The 21983-nt window shown below is 38.6% G+C and overlaps 1 protein-coding gene across 5 annotated transcripts in view; it reads right to left on the reverse strand.

The window, feature by feature from the left end:
* LOC149690874 (uncharacterized) overlaps positions 1 to 21983 on the reverse strand; it is a 158868-nt gene that overhangs the window by 52908 nt on the left and 83977 nt on the right. For all 5 annotated transcript variants that reach the window (XM_089870551.1, XM_089870550.1, XM_089870552.1 and 2 more), the window contains one exon: positions 15490 to 18196. In XM_089870551.1, coding sequence (XP_089726677.1) covers positions 15490 to 18196 — 2707 coding nt within the window. The remainder of the gene's footprint in view (positions 1 to 15489; positions 18197 to 21983) is intronic.

The following is a 21983-nucleotide window of genomic DNA, read 5'->3' on the forward strand; positions in this document are numbered from 1 at the left end:
AGCAGAATTTTCATACTCAATTTGCAATAAGCGACAAAGCTAACCCGGTTGTTTCTTCTATTGAATTATACAAATGAGTAGCGCATACTTAGATTGATTTAAGTTTAATATTAAATTAGGGCTCAAAAATGAATGAAATTTAGAATAACTCGTAGAACATATTTAAGACGAATAAAGATAACTTCATTTAACGAACGTCTTAGGGTGGAGGAAAAAATAGGCCAAATTAGGCGTTCACTTATGAACTTTTAGATCAAATAAAAAACTTTTTATAGAAACGCCGTTTAAATATCGTTAGGGATAAAATTAATAGTTCCATATCACGTCTACGGAAAAACGTCATCTCGTGACAAGATTCCGTTAAGGGGTCACGAGTTCAAATTGAATTTAAAACACCAACCATGAATTTAGAAAGAAAACCTAGTGAAAAATCCCCACCCTAAAACCTTTTGAAAACTACATTCATAATAAAATGCGAGTAATTCGTGTCATAGTGGATAGATATTTTTGGTGTCTATTTTTTTCGGTCTAACCTCAAAAAGAAACCCCAACGGGGACCCAACCCATATTTTGTCCAATCCAATCCATTTCGTCTTTAAATAGATAATCCATTACTCACGTTACGTATACGGGCTATTCATAATTTAGGGGGATAAAATGGTATTTAGACCCGGGTTTTTATTTCACTGTCAAGTGACAGAGTGTCCAAGGGAGTGTTGGGGGGAGGGGGGTAGAAAAATAGACAGCATTTACCATGGGCGTCTTCTCCTTTAGACAGCGACATTTAGGGGCGTGTCAGAAGACGGGGAAAACGCTAAGAAGGGAATTATCAGGGATCTAGTTTCGTGACAAGAACGGCTTTACTCATCAGGCCAGGAAGATTGCCTTAGAACCCAGATACGTTTCAACAGGAAAATACAATAGGTTGCGTCTTACTCCCACTAAAACAGAAGCTCATCAACTAAAGAAGTCCCCCAATCTTCTTTAAATCACGATGAAGATTGTGCACTTTATATTTGAGATGATCTACTTCTGTCATTATTAACAGTCCTACGTCTTACGGAACATTCCCATTGAAATATACAGGCAGAAATAACCCACAAAATTCGATTAGGCATGGCTGGGTTTCCCCTCTGATATCGTAGAACCTCTCTCGTTGCTTGCTTGCTCGGTTGGTAGGTGTGAATGATCCCTTAGCCCAACCGCGCCAAGTTTCTAACCCTATCCCTTGTTTTAGACAAGACAAGTCAGTCCCTAGTTTAATTCCAAGGATACCAGCAGCAGCGGTACGATGAGGCCAAGGAATGTCCAAAAAAGGGTTGGACAACTTTCACACTCTCTCCCAAAAGATCCATCCATCCCAAAGGTGGGAAAACAAAATTCCGCGTAAGCTAAAGGTCGAAGGGGAATCTGGACTAATTAACTTTTTAGAAATCAAGTGTACTGAGGCGGACGAGGCTTAGTCGAAAGAAATAGCTTTAATTACTAAAAAGAGCGAGACGAGCTACTAAGGTCTCTGGAGGTTACGAGTACACAGACTAAATAGACTTTTAAATTAGCCCGTTTTCTTTATCTCTCTTAGTCCTTTTCTAATTTCAAGTTCCTAATTTTCCTTTTTTTTCTTTTCTTACTCTTGAAGACGTTTAAGGAGGGTTATAAAACCGATTCGGATTGTTCTTTAGCAAATTTTAAGATAAGTACTTATAAAAAAAGGTTATATAGATAATTAAACTAATTGATCAATTGCTTTCACGGTAATTGTCAAAAATGTCTTCAGTTGGAAGAAAAGGATGATGTTTTTAAATTTTAATTGAAAACTAAGTACAATTAACTGATTAGAGGGTTCCTTTAATTTTTATTTAACAAAAATTTAAAGATTTAACGAACATTACCGGGAAACCAAGGAGTTAGTTTCTTGGAAAATAAATTCCAGGAGAAATAAGATAGATTATAAAAGGGGGGTTTTAAGGGTTAAACAAAGAGTCAAATGGGGGCCGTAAATTAAGAATTAAATTGCCCGAGAAATAGAATTTGGATTTCCCCTTCTTCCCTATCAAAAGCTAAATCTTGCTACGGTTTTTCGCTTCGACGCCTTAACCCTTCCCTTCCCTCAACCCTTTACCATCTTCTTAAACGACCAAAAGCCAAAGATGAAGATGAAGAAGAAAGAAATCCCACCAATTCAGTAGTGATGGCAATCGCCGGCATTATTTCATCCGGAGATTGGACTAAACATACGCGTGAATTAAGTTAATAGTTAGCATTATCTCTATCCTAAACTAAGATTGAAAAATTTAAAAAAAAAAGAAAGAAAAAGGAACCCAAAAATATCTTGGTATCGTATGAAATTCCGGGAAAATGGAAAATCATTCAAATGCATGTAGCTAAAAATAATATTTGTCCTTGGAACATCTTCTCGGGTTTCATTTTAATTAATTAATTAATAAAGTAAAATTATAATTAATCCTCACAAAGAAAAATGGTAAAGTTACTAAAAGTATTTAATTTCAAAACTTAATATTTTATCTTTGCCGAGCGAAAGATGCACAGTGTAATTCATTATTAAAAAGAAAGCTAATATTACTTCAAATAATCAATTAAATATAACGTTAAGTTAAAATTTAATTAAGTTGCGTGCGAAGGAGGGTGTGTTATAAAAACGTGTCATAAACCTCAGCTCATAAAGAACTAGGGAGATAAAAAAGGGGTTCTATTCTTTGGAAGATCAAAATCACAATATAAGTATAGAGGTTTTAATACTAAAGAATGGAAAGGGGGGGGGGGGTACGACTTTTCTCACATCTTACAGTAGCTTTTTTTCTGTCTCTCTGTAGTCTATACACTTAATAAAAGCGTATAAACCCTTTCTTACGAAGTTTTATCACCGTAGTGGTTAGTGGCACATACTATATGGCCCCGGCTACTTATCGAGGAAAAAAACCCAACCCTTCTTGGTATTGGTGCTAGGATATGTAGGGGGGGGGCGTCCGAAAAGATATAGTAACTGTCACCAAAGTACTTTCCTCCTAAGCCAGATACTACGTAACGGGGGGACACAAAGGGAGTAGTACTAGGGTTAGGGGGGGTAGTACCACTGAGGCCGCTTTTTGGCCTGAACGCCGCCGCTAATAGCCTATAACGGTTTCATCTCCCCCCTTATATATTGAAGGGTCACTCCGAGTATGCCAAACTAAGAAAGGTATTGGTCATTTCTTTCCAAGGGTTAAAGGGGTAGCCTTTACGGCGTTTTAAGGTTGATTAGCCGTCCCATCTTGAAGCTATAGTCGTCATTTTCTAGCTTAGTCAGCTTGTCTAAAGGATGCTTGGGTCCTTTTTCCATGAATCTTTTCATTTTTCCCCATAAATAATAACCTAACTAAAATTATTTCTTTGAAATTTTAAAGGATAACGTTACGTTTTAATCTAAATTGGTAAAGTTTTAATATTCTTGAGGTAATTAAAGTTATTCGTAGACCTCTTAGCTCTCTCTTATACTTCAGTTTTTTTTAGGAAGGGGCGAGAGATAGTAGTCTTTTTAGACGTTACAATGGATGGGGGTATCTTTGGATTTTAAAGGTCCGTGCGGCCTCTCAAAAGGGATTTTTACATCTCAGAAAACTGCGCCGTTAAAAATAACATCTTAGTTAAAACTTTAAAATGAAAGCCTGAATTTTGTGTCTTCTTCAAAAATTAACTGTCAAAAACTAAAAAAATTTCCTCGCAAGAATTAAATAAATTTAAAAATAAAATTCGATCGATTATAAAATTTCTGACAAAGTTAATATTTCCCTATTAAATTTAATCTTTTTTCTGTAAAAATGAGTCGGCCTTGGTGGTGCACGTGTACACAGGTAAAGAGAGGGAGAGGGTGATGTACAAGAGCGACAGGGAGTCGGTCCGGATGAAGGTAGAAACGAAAGACACGGATGGTAAGGGTAAAGCGGGCCTAAAGCAGCATAGCCACACGATGCTACTACGTTGGCTGAGGTGAATTAATCGACCATCAACTTATCTAGCCCAGGGGGAGAGTGAGTGAGAGAGAAGAGAACTAGAGAGGGGGAGAAAAAGGAGAGGAGGAGAGGGGAGCTACACTCTCCGAGCATCTCCATCTTCCACTTCCCAGGGATCCTCTCCTCTCCTCCTTATATCTTAGAGTCTGAGAAAGAGGGGGGGGGTAAAAGAATGGCGGGATAGATTCGAAAACGCGTCCACTCGAAGAAGGATAATGGCGAAGGCGAAGGCTCTAACTCCGTCCGTACCAGAAGAAGAGAAAAACGGAGAGAGAGAAAAATCTCTTACACTAGCTCCCCACTTCCTCCACTTTTCTCTATATTCGCATCCAAGATTTTCTTTCCTATTTTTTTTTTATCCTAGTCCTCTTTCATTCTTTCTTTCTTTTCTCAAAAAAATAGAAAAAAAGAGAGAGACTAGTTCGAATTCGCGGGGTTGAAGGTTTTTTTAGGGTTTTGACTCCTTTATGATGCTAATTACGCGGTGGGCTAAAGTGTCGGTTTTTACATTGCAGTCAAAGGAAAGTTATTCGGCGTTAAAAACGTTTTGTAAGCTCAAAATGAGGAAGCGAATGCGCCCGCCTGGCTTGTTTTCGAGTACAAACCAGGGTCCGCTTCTCTTTTATTACAAAACACGTGACATTAATCGTTAAATCGCACGGGCAAAATTTTCAAAAATTTAAAATAAAAAAAAGGCTTAAAGAATTTTTAAATTAACAATAAATTTTAAGCTAAAATTAAAAATAAACATCAAGCCAAATAATAAAGAAAAAAAACTAGGGTGAGTTAACTTTCTTAGCTAATGGAAATAGGAAAAAGTCAATTCAAGTAACTCGCCTACGGGAACCCAGAGCAAAAAATAGGTAAAATGGGTCTCTTCAGCCAACGCAGCATCTTACGACTACTACAGTATATATTGGAATGGAGAGGGATGGGGTTGGGGTTTGGGTGGGGTTGGCAAGGGAGTTGAAATTGTAACCGTCGGCGGTAGAATACCTCAGAGGTATAACGGGATTTTGGTCAGATATTTTGAATATCCTCGCGATAAAAGAAAAATCATGGAAAAAGAATTTCTTCTTCTGGAGACTCTCTTTTTAGGACCCCTCGGGCTGACTCTTAAGAATTTCTGGGGTTTTTTCGGATGGAAAACTAGCTCTATAGGTTGGCCCGCATAAATCAACATATTCTCTTCTAAGTTTGAGCCAGGCTGAAGCAAAAAGACTCCCTAACTGCAAACTAAATCAGCTTGGGCCTATATATTCCTTAGAAACTTTTAGGGTTGAAGAGATAACTTATGTTCGTAACAGTGTAGCGTAGTCCGTAAAAAAGAACACGTGACAGGATGGAAGAAGAGGAGAGACAGAGAGGGAAAAAGACAGAGCAAACCATCCAAAGAAGCCCAAGATGAGAATAAAATGGATTTCCAAAAACGAAGAACTCTAAATCAGCCCGAAGCGAGAATTTTTCCCAGACTCTTTTTTTTCCTTTTTTGGTTATCTTGAAGGGGGCTGCTTGGCGCGCGTACCAGTCCACCACCACCTAACTCTTACAGAATTCCCAGACCCCGAAGAGAAGCAGCCCGTGTTATTATTCGTGATAAATCGGCGAATATTTATTAGCTTTTTGTTCCCTTCAACCCCCCGTTTTTCCGTTGAACTCCGTTTAAAAGGGATAGTACGCTTTAATTCGGATTAAATAGTAAAAACGTTTTTTCCCTCTAGATTAAAATCCATACCAATAACTTTGTTTAAATTAAATTGGGGAATAAAATGTTTTAATCCAAAAAAACGTGCTACTATCTCTTTAAATCTAAAAGAAAAAAACGAATAATATAATAATGTACGGGTACAAAATGCGATAACAGTTCAACTTTCTCTAGCTAGTAAATACAACCCAAGGACATATTTTTAAAACTTGCTAAACTGCGAATTTTTTATTTTTTTTTTAAATAAAAAACCAATTCAAAGTTTTTAAATAAAAATAGCGAAAACAGTTACTTGGGGAAACAACCCATTTTCAGCAGAGCAAAAGTGCAAAATTATCCTGGCCAAATCACCCCATATATATACTGGCAATACTAAATTTTTTCCAGTAAACTAAACTTTTTATCTCTCTCGAAACACATCGCAATTCGCAACCCCAAAACTATCTCCTCCTCGGAGAGTAATTTTCGACATTCGCGCCAAAACCATAACGGGAAACGCGGGAAAAGATAAGTTAGTTTTATCTGTCCTCGTTCCAACCAAAAAATAGCTAAAGCAACCGCGACGGAATGACAATTTTCCGTCACCAGAACACACCCCCTCCCCATCAAGCTAAACTGTCGAGAATATAAATTTTTCCATTTCACTCTCTCTTTAAAAAATAAAAGGGAGAAAATACAACCCCAACCAACTCATCACTCTTTGGAATCGTTTCTCCATAAATATCAAAACTATGGACTATTCGATATAAAATATACTTCCATAGGAAGTGGAAACAAACCCCTGCCCCATCCTTGGTAGGGAAATGAGACAATGGGGACTTGGGAAGAAGGGGGGGGGGCAGAACGTGAAAGAGAAAGAAAACTAGCCCCCCGTATACTTTTCCCCGATAGGATGTACAACTTTGCGAATTGATTCCATTCCTGCACGCCATAAACGTATCACTAACTTAAAAGATTAAAATAAGGCTTAGCAATGATTCTGGTGGAGCGAGTTGTTTATCAATACTCAGTCAAAAGCATTTTGGTGAGGCAAATATTCGTAAGAAAATTAATAAAATTCCTGGGCTTGGATGACGGAACGACTAGGAGTTTGACTAAAGGAAACTAGTGATGCGAAAATGGTCCAGGGAGATTGGAAGAGGAGAGAGAGAGAGAGGGATGAACGGGACGAGTCGGACAGAGAGAGAGAGAGAGAGAGAGAGAGGAGAATCTACGCTCCAGCATCAGTTTAGATTTACGATGTGGCCATTTATTTACATAAGCCCCGGGTAATATTTTGGTGGGTATAGTGTCGTTCGCCCATTCCTCCCAGCACACACTAGCTATTTCCGGAGTTGTCAAAGCAGTTCAGAGCTACTACATCGAAAAGGGGGGTCGGGTAAAGAGATACCACTATATTGGGGTATCATCGTACACTTTTAGAAAACCAAACCGAGGGTTAGGGCACGATGGTACGCAGAAATTAACTTTGAGTATACGCAACCGATATGAAACTATAGCTCCATAGGCTTTAAAACTTTAGTTGAAAATATATATGTAATTTATTTGGTTTGGATAACTTCTAACACTTTCACGCCTTCCCCGACCTTAGGGGGAAAGGATCGGGGGTTCGTTTAATAAGTTAGTGGTGGTACTGAATAAATATTATCTTTTAATTATAAATAGGGTTTTCAGAAAACGGTTTAGCCATGATCGTTTCCTCTTAACCTCGCTAGATATTTTTAAAATTTATTTGCTTAGAACAGAAGATAATTATACAAGTTTAATTACCTTCTGATTGTTCAAGAAATATGCCCTGGTCTACATTTGTTACTAGGGTTCTTCCAGAGCTAGCTGAAAGAAGTTCAAATTCAAAGCAAAGCCGTTTAATCTCTTTCTTCCGTAAGGAGTTTCGGTTTTTTTGGCGTGAAAGTGGACTCCTTATCCCTTATTTTTCCCGCCTTTCTGAAAAGAAGCGCGAGATCTACAGTTAGAGCGGCGAGCGCGCGCTCTTCAATCTAGCCTGGCATCTTTCGCGCCTTTCTTCTGGAACCCCCCTCGCTCCCCCTTATTTTCGCTTCGAGTGGCTTCCCCACTCCACAGACCTTTCACCCCGACCATCTTTAAACAAGTTTCGTTCACACGTAATAAAAAAAATTATAAAATAATAAATTTTGTAGTTTGTAGGTAAAGACATCATTTAGGGGTAAAAACTACCATACATTTTCAATACGCCCCTGTAGAAATGTTTACCACGCCATACACCAAAGCGTCACGGTTAAGCCGCATTATAGGGGCAGAGATTCTAGCGTATTTTCAATAGGCGCCTGTAAATGCCCAACCCGCAACACACCGGTGTTCAGGGAGAAAATATCTTACGGGAGATAATATAAGTTTATTCGACGCATCTCGGTTAATATATTTATTGAGAAACACGCGAAGATATCTTATAAGGGTAACCTAGTACTTATTACACGAAATAGGCCGAACAAAATAAACCAATGGCGTGAAAACTCGACCGGAATAAGTAATATAAAAGCTGGCTGGTAGATAACACTAGGCAAAAATAAAAAAAGGGAGAGAATGCAAGAAAGGCATACCATAGAAGTTTCGTTTCAATAAATTCCGATTTGGTACGGTACGGTTACGAAAAGAATGTTCCCCCTAAAGCTTCCTTCGGATCGATGGAGGACCAACGATACATCTAGCCAACCAAAAACCTCCAAGGATACACCCCTCTCCCATCGGATCTCGAGCAAAGTTTCGTCTATAGCTATTTTGAAATGTTATCCATTCCGTAGCAGTAAGCTTCAACTATTTTTCTATATATCCTTTTGTGTTTCCCTCCCTAGCTATACATAACTTCTTCAATAGAAAATAACTGTATATATGGCCAAGAGCTCGAGTGATCGAACTTAATCTAGGCCTAGAGGTTTTGTAAAGAATTACAGGGTTTAAATTTTAAGCTCACTCAATTCGAGAGAGAAATTGTCCTACTAAATTTGGTCTATTGTCAAATAAAATTAATTGAAATCAGGTATTCAATTTAAGGAAAAGAGCGTGTTCTGTTCTTGTCAGCTGTAGATTCTATTTTGAACTTTGAGCGCAAAAAAAAGGGGCGAAACGGAATAATGGTGATGGGTGATATACATTTTCCATAATTGTTCCGCGCATTGAAAGTTAAAGGCAGGCAGTCAGTTATCGATCCTTGTACATTTATATTGAAGCGGAGATCCTTATTCAAATTAGACACAATAGACGGGTGGTACTATCTACCTTGGCCTCTCGAGCATTCAAATAGCGGGGAACCAATTGGAAGGCAGCCCTAGGCCGAATGACAGAGAGCTATATGGTTCCACCCGAGAAATTAGTAACCACCCCCTAAGGAAAGCCATATAGCAATATCACCAACGACCGTCTTTCAATTAACGGCCACGCGTGCATACGGCGAGAGGAACCATCTATTCATGGATATCAGAAATATCCCCGTTAGAAACGGGTCAAATCTCCCAGGGAAACGCAGACAAAATTGTCGCGTCTTTGCATATATTTATTATATCTACGATAATATACGCGCGTGATTGAGAAGACCACGCGCACGATAATTCATAGACTATTTCGATTCAAAACGCGGATTATTTCATTCGCCGCCTTATTTCATATAAAACTCCCTCGTGAATTTAAACTAGCACGCGCTACTCCATTCATCGTTACCCGTCACTAAGTAACGAGAGATAAGTGACGTATCACGCCTTTAACGCCAGTGACAGATGACAATGACGAGAAATAGTTCTCGTGCAGAGGAATTCAATTCCCTTTCAACCAATTAAAACGGGTATGGGGGGTGCAGGAAATGGGAGAAGTAAAAAAAAATTTGAATGCAGAAATTTCTACGCCTTTTCAAATTGGGGAAATTACTTGGGACCCTCTTTCTCTCCATCTCTTTGAGATCTATAGAAAACGGCAAGCGCAAAACCAATAAGAAAGGTTTGATTGGGAAGAAGTGCCTTTGGCAGATGTTAGACCCGATCTGAATTAAACCAATTAGCTCCGAGGCTTAGCTGAGAAATTCGGAATACGAAAAGGGTATGCCCTCGTTTAAAAAAGCGTATACCGGCGCCTCTATCAAATTCGTTCCCGCGTCTTTGAAGTTTTAATCAAGATTCGCCAGAACCTAGTGTGTGCGAGTGTGAAGAATTTTCCAAATTGCAAATTTAATTGGAATTTACATTTAATTATTTGTGAATGAAGATAACCCTTTACTTTGGGCCTAAATATTGTTTTTCGTATAAAATTTCTAAGGTGTTTAGGAGCGGCGGAATTTAGACAAACTCACGGACGTAAATGTCAAATGTTCAGTCAAAAGTTGAGAGCGAGGTAAACCCGGGAAAATGTTCCAAAAATCTCATTTCACGTCAAACGTCGAACACCAAGGCCTAAGGCTGAGAGTGAACGACAGCTCCTATAACCATCCTATCAAATACCAAACCCAACCAAACAACAGAATAGTTTTCTCAATCGTAAAAGGCGCGGTTGCGGAACACGCGTGAATTAATTTCTCAACAGTTATAGATACACGTTATTCGAAACATTAACGTTGGCATACCTTAACCATCTCTTCTATTAAACACCCTTTCATATCCTCACGCGCATCACAGCGAGACAATACTTTTCAGCTCGAGTTTACCATACAACTAAAGGGTATTCAACCTAATATAATAAGATCCTAAATTACTCGAGAGTATAGCTTGACTGTAGAGCAAACTCCGAATAAACTTAGTACGGACTCGAGAAGAGAAAAGTAAAAGTGATCCGAGGTGTCGGATAGCATCCCAAGTTATGAAGCGTACCAACTGTTAAATTTAGAAAAAGTATCGAAGTAGGCAACCTCACGAGGCAAAAGCGCGCGACGCGACACATCCGGTGTCCAATATTGGATCTGTCAGTAGCACGTGTCCGTGGCGCGGGAAAGAAGGGGGGTCCCTCATCCGGTCTAGAACACTGTAAACACTAAAGGGCGCCCCACATAACGGACACCTAGAGTTGAAGGGTTGCGCGCCGCAGAAGAGATCCAACCAACATTAAACAGCCGAGATTCAACTCGGAAAAGCGAATAACTTTCAAACTGTCAAAGTTTAGGCACGGAAAATCCCACTAACTTTGAAGTATATTAAAGATTTTTATAGCAAAAACTAAAATAGGCGGCTTTTGGAATTTTCGACATTTAGCCAAGGAGTTTACAATGTAATAAAAGCAATGTTGAGGTTAGTACGATGGGGGTTGTTTTTTACCCCCCCCCTTTCCTTTTGACATTAATTAGCCAAAACAATATTGTCAAATTTAATAAAATATCAATTCTTATTGAAAGAATTCCTTATTTAAAATTCAATTTCGCAAAATACCTCGAACCAGGAAGTAAGGAAACGTATCTGATATTTATTTACCCAGAAACGTCATGAACTCTGGGGACATAAATTATAAGGAATTGTTCAACCAATGATACTTGACACCCTTGGGGGGCGCTAGAAACTCAATCCATTTCCCTTCAAGTCCCGCAAAGCTGACTTCTGTCATCTAACAGTACATATACAGGGTGTTTGTGAAAAGTCCATCAATAATGAAAGGGCGTATTTATTGGGCCATTTTGAGTCGAAAATGTTCTATGACATTTTGCCGTCCGAGCCACGGTTTTCGAGTTATGATTTGAATATTTTAGGGATGACCCCTTCATTAAATTAGCGCTGTCTTTCAATTTCTTAATTAAATTTAAGGGGTCATCCGTAAATTACTCCAATCATAACTTGAAAACAGTGGCTCGGACGGCAAAATGTCATAGAACATTTTCGACTCAAAATGGCCCAATAAATACGCCCCTTCATTATTGATGGACCTTTCACAAACACCCTGTATATATTCCCCAATAGAGAAAATATATTTTAACACGCTAACAATGAAGGAAATTACTCGAAAAAATTGTTTATAAAGAAGTTAAAATACTGTCACCTCAAATTTGTATTCCCTCAATCAAGAAATAAATAAATAAATAAATACCAGAAGAATTCCCCAATTTAGCCACGAATACAACAATACCGAACCTTTCAATAAAGAAGGGGCGAAAAAAAAGTTGATATGTCCCCAATTGAATTCTTATCACAATCCATACATATATACATGGATATCTTGAAGAGAGTATCATAAAGAAAAATGTATCATACAAAATGAATCGACACGCTCATATCCTCGTGCGCGACATAACGCGTTTCGTTTCAACCCGAATACTCCATACTATCAAAGGTATCAATACCCTCCCCAAACTTAAGCGAGATTCACCATTCCACGTGCGGTAAACTCACGTTGAACCGCACGCGCCATTACAATCCAACCCGAGTTTGCCCCGACAAACTACAGGGTTAAACACCAACCCGTAGCTTTCATTTAAGAGCGTATTCGGGTTGAATCAGGCGCCAAAAGAGACAATCGCCTCCTTTTACAATCTCGTTATCTATCAAAAGGATGCTGGGAATATCCTGGGAAATATTTTTCTTTTTGGCTTCCGGATGGTAATACGGTAAAGGCATCTGGGATACTTTGGTATTCTTAAGGGTCTATGGGATTATTATATCGAGTGCCAATTCTAGCCTAGGAATTTCTGAAAGGAAAGATATCTGTGACGGCGAAAAATTTCTTATCTATGAAAAAATATGAGAAGGTTGGGGAAAAAGGAGTCTATTTTATGATGAGGCCAAATTTGATATTGATACGAAATTCGAGTGCTATCAAATTTACTAACTCAATTTAAACGCCCAAAACTCAATATTTTTTTATCAAACAATGTCTGTTGATTTTGAAGCAATTCCGGGAAAACTATCACCACCCCTTATCTGTCTTTACGCACGTATTAACTCTATTTCAGTAAACACGAATGCGATTTAATTTTAGAACTAAACTCATAATCGATATAGAAGTAAAATTTTAATTTAGGTGACGGCAACAAAGGAAGGGATGTTTGTTTATTTAGGGTGTGGGATCAATCAACCGATAAACAAGCTACGGGTATATAATAATACCCTCTTGCCCAAAAACCTAATTAACTTTGCTTTGATTGTAATTAGGGGATTTTAAACTCGGTATGTTGTCTTCTCTCGCGCTCTATTTATTATTCTAAATTATATTTGAAATTAGAATGGAGTTCTCTCTAATATAATCACGAATAACTTGCATAACAATAATAATACATGCCTCGTTTTAGAAAGTGAGGCTAAGAAATAACCAAAGGTAACTACGCTTTCATATTCAAGGGAGAATTAAATAAATTATCGTTATTCCCAGTGAAACCTTAAGCCTCGGCCTTAAAACAGTCTTAACCATACCGGGGTGCTATAATCAAATTGTCATCTATTAAACTTTTAAACCACTCTAATTAAAACGGAGATTTCGAGGAAAGACGCGTAACTTAGCTAAGAGCAAAAACGCCATAACTCCCCTTACATTCAACCAGTATTTACCACTTTTTCGCACTAAAGCGATTTAAATTTCTTAGCGCGTGACTACAGCGCGAGAACCGCAAGCATTCCTATTGGCCCTAGCCTTAATTAGTTCATTTAATAAAGGTTTGCGCGGGAAATTTCTCGCGCCAAATATTTCGATGTATATAGGAGAACCGGGTGGCACCGGGTGCAATACGTTGATTCTAACTCATTAGGGACCCCAACAAATATTAGGCTTAGGGTATGTTACCGCGGCATTGTTAGCTTATTGATGAGAGAGAAAGGGTTTGCGAAAATTTCTCTCATTGTATAATCCAGGAGCTAGTTATTTCCTTTAAATCTAACGCGTTGGGAGGGCTGGGACCTATTATATTTGTTACAAAATTAGAATCTTCCGTAATTATTGTTTTGGCTCAGAATGTATTACCCTTTGGTATTACACAGGGGAGGGGGGGATATCGTATATCTTTTATTTAATCATTAGGCCTTGTGTTTCGTTTGGCAACAAGCTTTTGTAACAACACAGCCGTCGCTGCTCTTACAGTTTCTCCTATTATAACTCCTTGGTGGTTTCCTACCAACGAATGAATAAAAATTTACATCTGCAAACGAAGCATGGCACGAGACGACGCGCGTGCACCAAAATATTCATTCGCATTATTCCCGCCAAAAAGCATTTTATAAGGAGCTCACGCGCTTTTATAGATCATTTTATAAAAAGACCTTTGATCGCGCGTGACAGCCTGTTATAACGCTGACTAAATAATATTAATAAAAGGGCGTAACAAAGCTGGCACGCGACTCCTACGAAAATGGTCGGTTATCATATATCAAGGCCTAGTTAAAAAAGGAGGAACTATCTAAAATAGGATTTTTGTGTACAGCAAAAGAAGATTAGCCTTGTTATTTCGCAACCTAACCAAGCGAGTTCTAAATCATTCTGACTTCGAACGTAATCCTTATTCGAGTAGCTAGCGATACCTTCTTGGGCGCGCAAGGAGATCTAAAACCCTAAAGTTAAGCCTTGTCTAACAAGAAGAGATCTTTACTAAGCTTCGAGCAGCCAAGTCTCTACGGATGCTGCGCCGCTGTCTCCATTTTTTTCCAGCCTCTTCCTTGAAAGATCGTTAAGCCTTTTGCAACTAAACTCCCAGCTCTATAATTAGGGGCTCAGTAATCAATTGTTAACCAGGAAAGGAAATACTACTTGACTGTTAGGAGGAGGAGGGGGGTTTGTAATGGGGGGGAGAAAATCTTAGGAGTATATATAAAAAACCACTACCGAAACAGAAATAAATTAACCGTTAAGTATAGAAGTATTTTTGCTATCTATCTACACATCTACCAATTTTAATTAAATACATTTTTTATAGTGTGAAGTTCTCTTTTTCTTTGGGAAGTTATACCTTCCAATTTATCTACTTCTGGGCTAATACGAATCGATGATCTTTCGCTATGGGAATTACAGCGAGTTCAGTCTTAGTCCAGAGACACCTACGCCATGGTTAAGTACTTCTAAGTCTTAATAAACTTTCAACTGATACTTAACTTTTGAGAGAAAAAAAAACCCAAATTCCTTGGGGATTGGAGAAACTTTCAAATTCCTTTGGGGGGTTACGCTGCTATACCTTTTCAAGTACTCATTAACTTATCAGTTACTTTGGGACCTAAATCTTATATAAGACTCGGTGGTACTGAAATCTAATTTGTATTTTATCACGGTTTTCATATATATAAAAAAGAGTAATGGTCGGTTTCAGTCGGTGAACTTTTTAAAGTTTAAAAGTTCCTGATTTTCTTAAGTGGTTTTAAAAAAGGATTTGAGATAAACTATAGACTAGTAGGTCCTTAATGCGTACGGAACACGCTCGAAAGACATTAGAAACGAGTAGCGTGGGAACTAGCTTAAGGTATTATGGGACTGTCACGTGACCTATTTCCCCTTTTATACGGTATAGACATAAATCCTGACCTTAAGCGTGTCAGATGCCCGTTTCACTTTTCTAGAGAATTTTTGGAAATCTCGGAGAAAATTCTTTATGGTATTTCTAATACTTGGCTAAGCCTCGCTTTTAAATAACAATAAACTAAGACTAAAGGTATAAAAGAATTCGAATTATTTTTTTCTTCTTTAGAATTTGTCTAAAAAAAACGCGAATGGAATGTTATCCGTGTGTTTCCGCACGAGTGAAGTCGCCACCAATAATAAAAAAACCCTTTCCAAATTGGCCTATTCAAGAATTTCACACGAAAACTACGTTTTTACCCCTCAAAATGACACATGCACGAAAAATTAAAGGATTCCTACCTGAGGGTTGTTTTCAGTTGGTGAAGCCTTGGACTGATATTCGCCTAGTGATTCCCATGGTATAATTTCGTCCCTCGACGGATGAAAAGCGGACATCCTTCTAACTTCGGCACCATTAGCCGGATGTAATTTATTAGCACCGTCCGGAGATGTTGAGGAACTGTGTTGATCAACGGGAGGAGGCGGTACCGAGCGTCTAGGTTGACTAGGATGTCCTCCTCCAGTCGCCGCCGGTAATTGTTGGCATTCCAACTTGACCGCCGACGCCACCATGACCGAGGAATTATTGTAAGGCACGCTAGTCACCGACCACGAGTAAGAACCCACGACGGAATCCGAGAACTTGGTGCTAGTCGCGTTAGACTCCTGTTGACGTTCGTAATCAGTCCATTTAGGTTGCGTTGATCTAGTTGGAGACAAGTTCTTCGAAGAGTTATTGGGGGACAATTGACCGCAAGTTTCGGGTGAAGATGGAAACGTGGGCGATGTCGGTGACGTCGGCGAGTTATGGTCACTGTTATGTCCAGTTTGACGATGGTAAAAAGACAAGACCGCTTGTTTTTGAAACGCTTTGAGTTCGGGATCCGATACGCGGTGTTTCTTTTCAGGATCGAGGAATAATTGTCGTTGATAACCATCCTCGGATTCGGATAAAGACATTCTGGACGGTTTTTGAGGTTCCGCCTTACTGGAACCGTGTCTTTGCGACGAGATACCCTGTTCCATTTGAGCCCGTTTCTGTTGCCTCGCTTCGGACAAGTAATACAAGACACTTTCAGAGTCGTGACGCTTAGGCGGTTGAACCCGAGCGCTTCTGACGATATTCTCTTTCTGGTATCCGTGACGCGCGACTACTTGCGCTCGCGTACTCCCCTCCGTCATGACGCTAGCGCTACCGTCGCAGGAGGATTGAGGACTCAAACGTCCACTGTCCGGCATGGTCGAAATGCCGCTATCAAAGAGCGAAGAGCGATTGGAGACTTGAAAGCTCAAAGAACTTAAATCGCTGTAGGATCCGTGCCATTTTAAAGTCTCTTGACTACTGGTACTGCTACCGACTGAATCGATGCAAGTACCGCTCTCACTTCCGGTTTCGATGTCGTTCGTGGCGGGCCAAACGTTGGGCATACTTTCACTGTCTTTGCGTAAACGGTCCAAAAATGGCGTGTTAGTGTCCTCGTTAAATCTCTTGGGTTCGGGCACCTCCCAATGTTTGTTACTATCGAAGGATCGCGGGGGCTCCAAATGTTGCAAAAAATTGAGATAATTTTCATCACCTCCCTCTTTGTTGTTGTTGTAAGGATTCTTGGGTGGAGGTGGGACATCTCGCTCCGGAGGGGATGGAATATTAAAATTTCGATCCCCGTAACATCGCGGGGTGCCGTACGAGTTGGCGTTATTATTACCACCGGTATAAAGTTTATCGAAAGTGGCGTCAAAATCCTGACAACTGTCCATGGGTAATTCCAAAGCCTTTTGCAAAGTCAAGTCCAATTCGCCGCAATAATCTTTCGGGGTTAGGGTACAAGTACTATCGTTACTGCTACCACTTCCGTTACGTCGACTTTCGGAGGATCGTTCCAGCACCGGTTGAAGTTGATTGGTCGAAATCTTGTAACCCTTCTTGGGTCGCGAGTAGACCAATCTTTCTTTAGGATAATCCGTCTGTTCGGTCCACGAATGCGACCGGCAATTATTCGTGGTGGCCGAGAAAGTGTTGGGCATGGCGCTGGTCGTGACGGGCCAGGAAGGGTACTTTTCGTGAGAGCCCATTTCTTTATTGTACTTGCCAATCGACGAGTCGCGTACCGGAGGAGGTGGGGGAGGGGGCGAGTTCCTGCCTTCTTCCTTAGTCGAGGAAACGTGACTGAACTTATTACCACCTTGACAAGAACCGGCGGCGGCGGAAACGGGTAAGTGACCATTTGACGATGACGTCCCATCGTAAGACTGTACCATACCGTTGCTTTGAAGAAGAGAATGATTTCGATGACCGGGATTATTAAACTCCTTAAAATCTTGATTATTCGAGTTGCGTTGGATAATCAAACTTTCTTCGGAAATGTACTTGTGTTGTTGGCAATCGGCGGAAGTCTTTCGCGGGCTCCTTTGGGACAAATCCGTATTGGAATTGCCGTTCTCCATCTTATCCCAATAATTCTGTCGACTTTGCAAGACGGGAGCGAAGTCAAAGCCGCTTTTAGAAGCCAAGGCTTCGTAAACGGAGCCTTTCTTGAATCTTCGAGTGACCATATCCTCTTGGGTCTCCAAGTTTGGCGTGGACAGCGCCGGATACACTTGTTTATTCGTAATTACTTGTTGGAAAGTAGTAGCGGGTCCCTCTTCTTCTACGGCTTGCGGTAATGTCGGGGTACTTCTGGCGTTCGATACCGGGGGTGCTCCATAATTGGAACCCGTCCAACTACTTAAGGATTCATTGCTGGAATATCGACTGTTGATGTGACGAAACGCTTGTTGATTTTGATGTCTGTAGTCCAAAGAATCGCCTTTCGAGTAACTCAAACGATGATACGGGTGATTTAAGCTCGGATTATTGTTGCTATCGTTGTTGGAATGAGTCGTCGCTTGACGGTTGGCGTTATTACGTTGGTGAATATCCAATTCGCGACGTGGCCTTTCGGGCATCAGTTCGCTAATGTAACTTTGACTTCTGTATAACTTGCCGGCACTTTGTTCCCAACCAGATCTGAAATCGAAAGAAAAAAATATCACATTAATAACTTGAACAATTAAATTTTAAACCATAAACATTTTATAAAGAACACTGTGTTACAGATTATACATGTACCGAGTACCTTTATATGTCCTAAACAAACTAAAAAAAAATCAAACCATTTTAACTCGGGTTAAAAGGGTTGCTTGCCTCGGATCCCTGTATATTTTACTAAAAGATTTGCGAAGAAAAAAAACCACCTAGACTGAGACGATCAGGATTCATCTCAAAGTAAATATTCAATGTATTTGTAGTTCACTTCTAAGGGATTTAAAACGTATAGGACGAACTCGTTCTCCTTTCCATTTATCGAACGGAGCAAGATTTTGTTTTAAAAGATCTTTTTTTTAAATCCGATAGCCAATATTATACGCATTTCACGCAACAAGTAAGGCAAGGCTTAGTAAAATGTACAATGTTTGAGATAGAAAGTACCCCGGGTTCGCTAATGGATGGTAAATGTTTGAATTGCCAGCAAAATATTAGGCTAGCCTCGCTTTTAAGAGGTCAAGGGTTAGAGTAAGAATTTAAGCTCTAATTTTCCTTAAATAAAATTTTAACGAAAAATCCTTACTAAGGATTAATTTTTCATAAAAGTTCTAAAATGTTATCCATTAGGAAGGAAGGTAGCAAAGGCTTAGTTTAAACATTTCAGAATTTTATTGAAAAGTGACCAAGGCTTAGATTAATTTAAGTAATTATTAATTTAAGATTAAAGCGTAGTTAATAATTATTTCAGTTCTCTTTTTTTAAACATAATTTAAATCAAAATGAGCTAAATTTGGCACACGTTCTTAAATAATAATAGAGTTTAAAAACAATTGCGATTAAATTATTAAAAACCTATTGTTAAGTTAAAACAAAACTTAAATATAAAATAGCGTTAAAATTAACACCTCATTAAACAGTATAAAACGCCCGAAACAGGAAGAACGTGCTAATAAATAAATAAATTCAAATTAAATTTAAAATATTAAGCAACAACCACAGACTCCAACCAGGTCGGATCCCCAAAAACAAACAATCCGATAAATATATTTAAACGGACCATTTAAATATTCATAAATTCTCTTTTATTCCGAGCTCAAATATTGAAATCAAATGTTTGAAAAATCTCACGAAGCTTCTCCGCCCCGAAGGCAATTTAAAACTAAAAGCGTTTATTTAATCGAGACGATGAAATAAAAATAAAATAAAAACTAAAACCGATTTAAATGGAAGCTATAAAACATCGGCCATTTATTTTTTATTGTTATCCTAACACGTTTAAAATAAAGGAAGAAATTCTTTTAAGTGTTACGGAGGTTTCTCAATGGCCTCTTCTTCAAAATATATCAAAGACTTTCTCGTGGTGGTCTCTTTCTTCGAATAGATTATCTTAAAAAACATGGCTCTCATGAGGTTCTGGTTAAGCTTAAACGACTTCCCTAAGCCTTAGTGAATTTTTCAATAGGCTAGACTGAAAGATATGACGTCATTTGACCTATTTTCTTACATAATAATTTCTACTTCGACGTAAAGACTTTTGGCGAAAATTTGGAAAATATATTAAATCAACTGTTTTCTTCGATGTAGAGCTCGGGATTAATTTTTTTTAATCACAAAACTATTAATTACTTTAATTGCAATTGAAAAACCATTAAAATTAATGAAGGAATTGTTTCTTTAGTCTTCGATACTCTCGAAAAAAACTTAAGCCAGCTTAAGATCGGATTATAGTTCGTTCTGGGAACACTTTAATCCTCATTTAACAACTAGGAAATAATTTTTTCTTCATCCCCAACTCTTTTTTTATTTGCTAATGAGTTTAATCTTAGTGTATCGTTCTATTAATTTTAATTGGTCCCTCGTAACTATTTATTAGACCTGGCCTACAATGTTACGGTCTAAATTTCACGACTGGGTTGCCACTATTTTTGAAGACAATTAAAATAAATGGAAGGAGTAATATTTCATATTAATCTAGTTGGAAAATAAGGTAGTATTAAACGGCCGATATAAAAATTCAAAAAATCATAAAGTTTTATAATCCTCGGTAACAACTACAGGGACATCGTTAAATTCTCCGGGAGCTGAAATTAATTTGAATATTCTGATTTTTGGTAGTTAAGTTTTCACTCTGGAATTGTCGTAAAATTCTCGTTAAGTCACAGTAAAACGGGAGCTATTTTAGCTTTAGAAAAGGAAGATTACGAACCGGTAATGCTTCGAATTTTTACACGTTTTTTTTAGAGGGTGGGCCCATTCCTAAATTATTATGAAACCTTCCAAAGTTTTGTTTTAACCCCAGTCGGGGGTCCTGTCTATCGAATACATTAGTGAGTCACGCGCTATGACTAAATATTTTGACTGCTACGTTTCAAAAGCTAGTTATGCCAACCGGGCTTCGATGACTCATTTCTATATACTATATAATCCCCCCTAAAATATTATTGCATCTTATGGTGCAACAGGATTTAAATAAATATTCCTTAAAATTAAAGACATTATTCTAAAATTTTCTTACATCGACTGTAATTTAATTAGCTAATCCCAATTTTTATTTACGATGATTTTGATTCGATTATTGTCATTAACATCCCCTCTATTGGCTCTATTCCTACTAATAACCTATATACATCCAGAGTTTGCAATGAAACCGAAGCCAATCCCCATCTACAAACACATCCTTTCCAATAACTATAAACGTATTGCAAATTCCGGTTGAAACCAAGATGATAAAAAGCGAGCGCGTGAAGCGATCAATCCTCGTGCGCATCTTTCTTTTATTTGATACATAATGATTGAATCCGACAACTTAACTTCCATACGTAAAAATAAATTACGGTAGATACGTTAAATACAATGTATCTGGTTTCAGGTTAAGCCGTCATCGAGAAAAAGTCGGCCCTGAATGGAGCATATAGCCAGAAATGGATAAGGCTTCCCCTTAGGCATGCATGCCCTTGGGGTATGAGAAGGCTAGCCCAATGTAGATGGGGGTCGAAGGTCCAGGGATTCATGGAAACTAGCTAGGGGGGCTGACATATTTATTAGGGGCCTTAGCTACTTCAGCAAGATTTGAATTTTCTCCTATCCTACGGCAGACATAGGAAAAATACTTTACTGACCATTGGAGAATTTCTCGAATTTTTGTCCCAAATAAAAGCCTTTAAATTATTCTAATTCTCGTCTTAAATTAGGATTAATAAAAACCATTATTCCGTTTTTCTTTAGGCCTTAAACTTGAGCTTACAGACACAGTAGACCCTCATATATATCGTACCATCGAGTGCCCCATGGAATGTTACCCATTGAATTAAAATTCCAAGCAACGAGCGCCGAAACTTGGTCCGTATCAAGATTATTTCACCCATTAAGAACCTCCGAAGCAAGAAAAAAAACCTCTCCTTAGCTAATATATTTTTTATTTCTTCTCAGACCGTTCCATAAAAGGTCCGAGACATTTTTCAGATCATTTTATCTTTCAGTTTAAATCAAGTTGAAAGTTTGGGGGTCATAAGGTCAGACCTATCAGACTTTTAGGCAATCCTAGAAGCTAGTAAGAAAAATAATAAAAAAAAATCCCTCTCTCTGTAAAAAGAAGTTCACCTGATTTATTAAGCTACGCTGATATTTATTACTTAAAAGGGTTTTTTGGGTGTTTAATTTTAAACCTAGAGCCTTCTTACACTTATTCGAGTTGAGATAACGTTTCACCCCGTGACGGGATAAGCAAAATTAAGTTCAAAGTTGCTTTTTCTGAGGGTCAGGAACCTAC

The sequence above is a fragment of the Phalangium opilio genome, unplaced genomic scaffold, assembly GCF_054372755.1.
Source record: "Phalangium opilio isolate 3A_F unplaced genomic scaffold, DU_Popi_V2 ptg000031l_1, whole genome shotgun sequence".
Lineage (NCBI taxonomy): Eukaryota > Metazoa > Arthropoda > Arachnida > Opiliones > Phalangiidae > Phalangium > Phalangium opilio.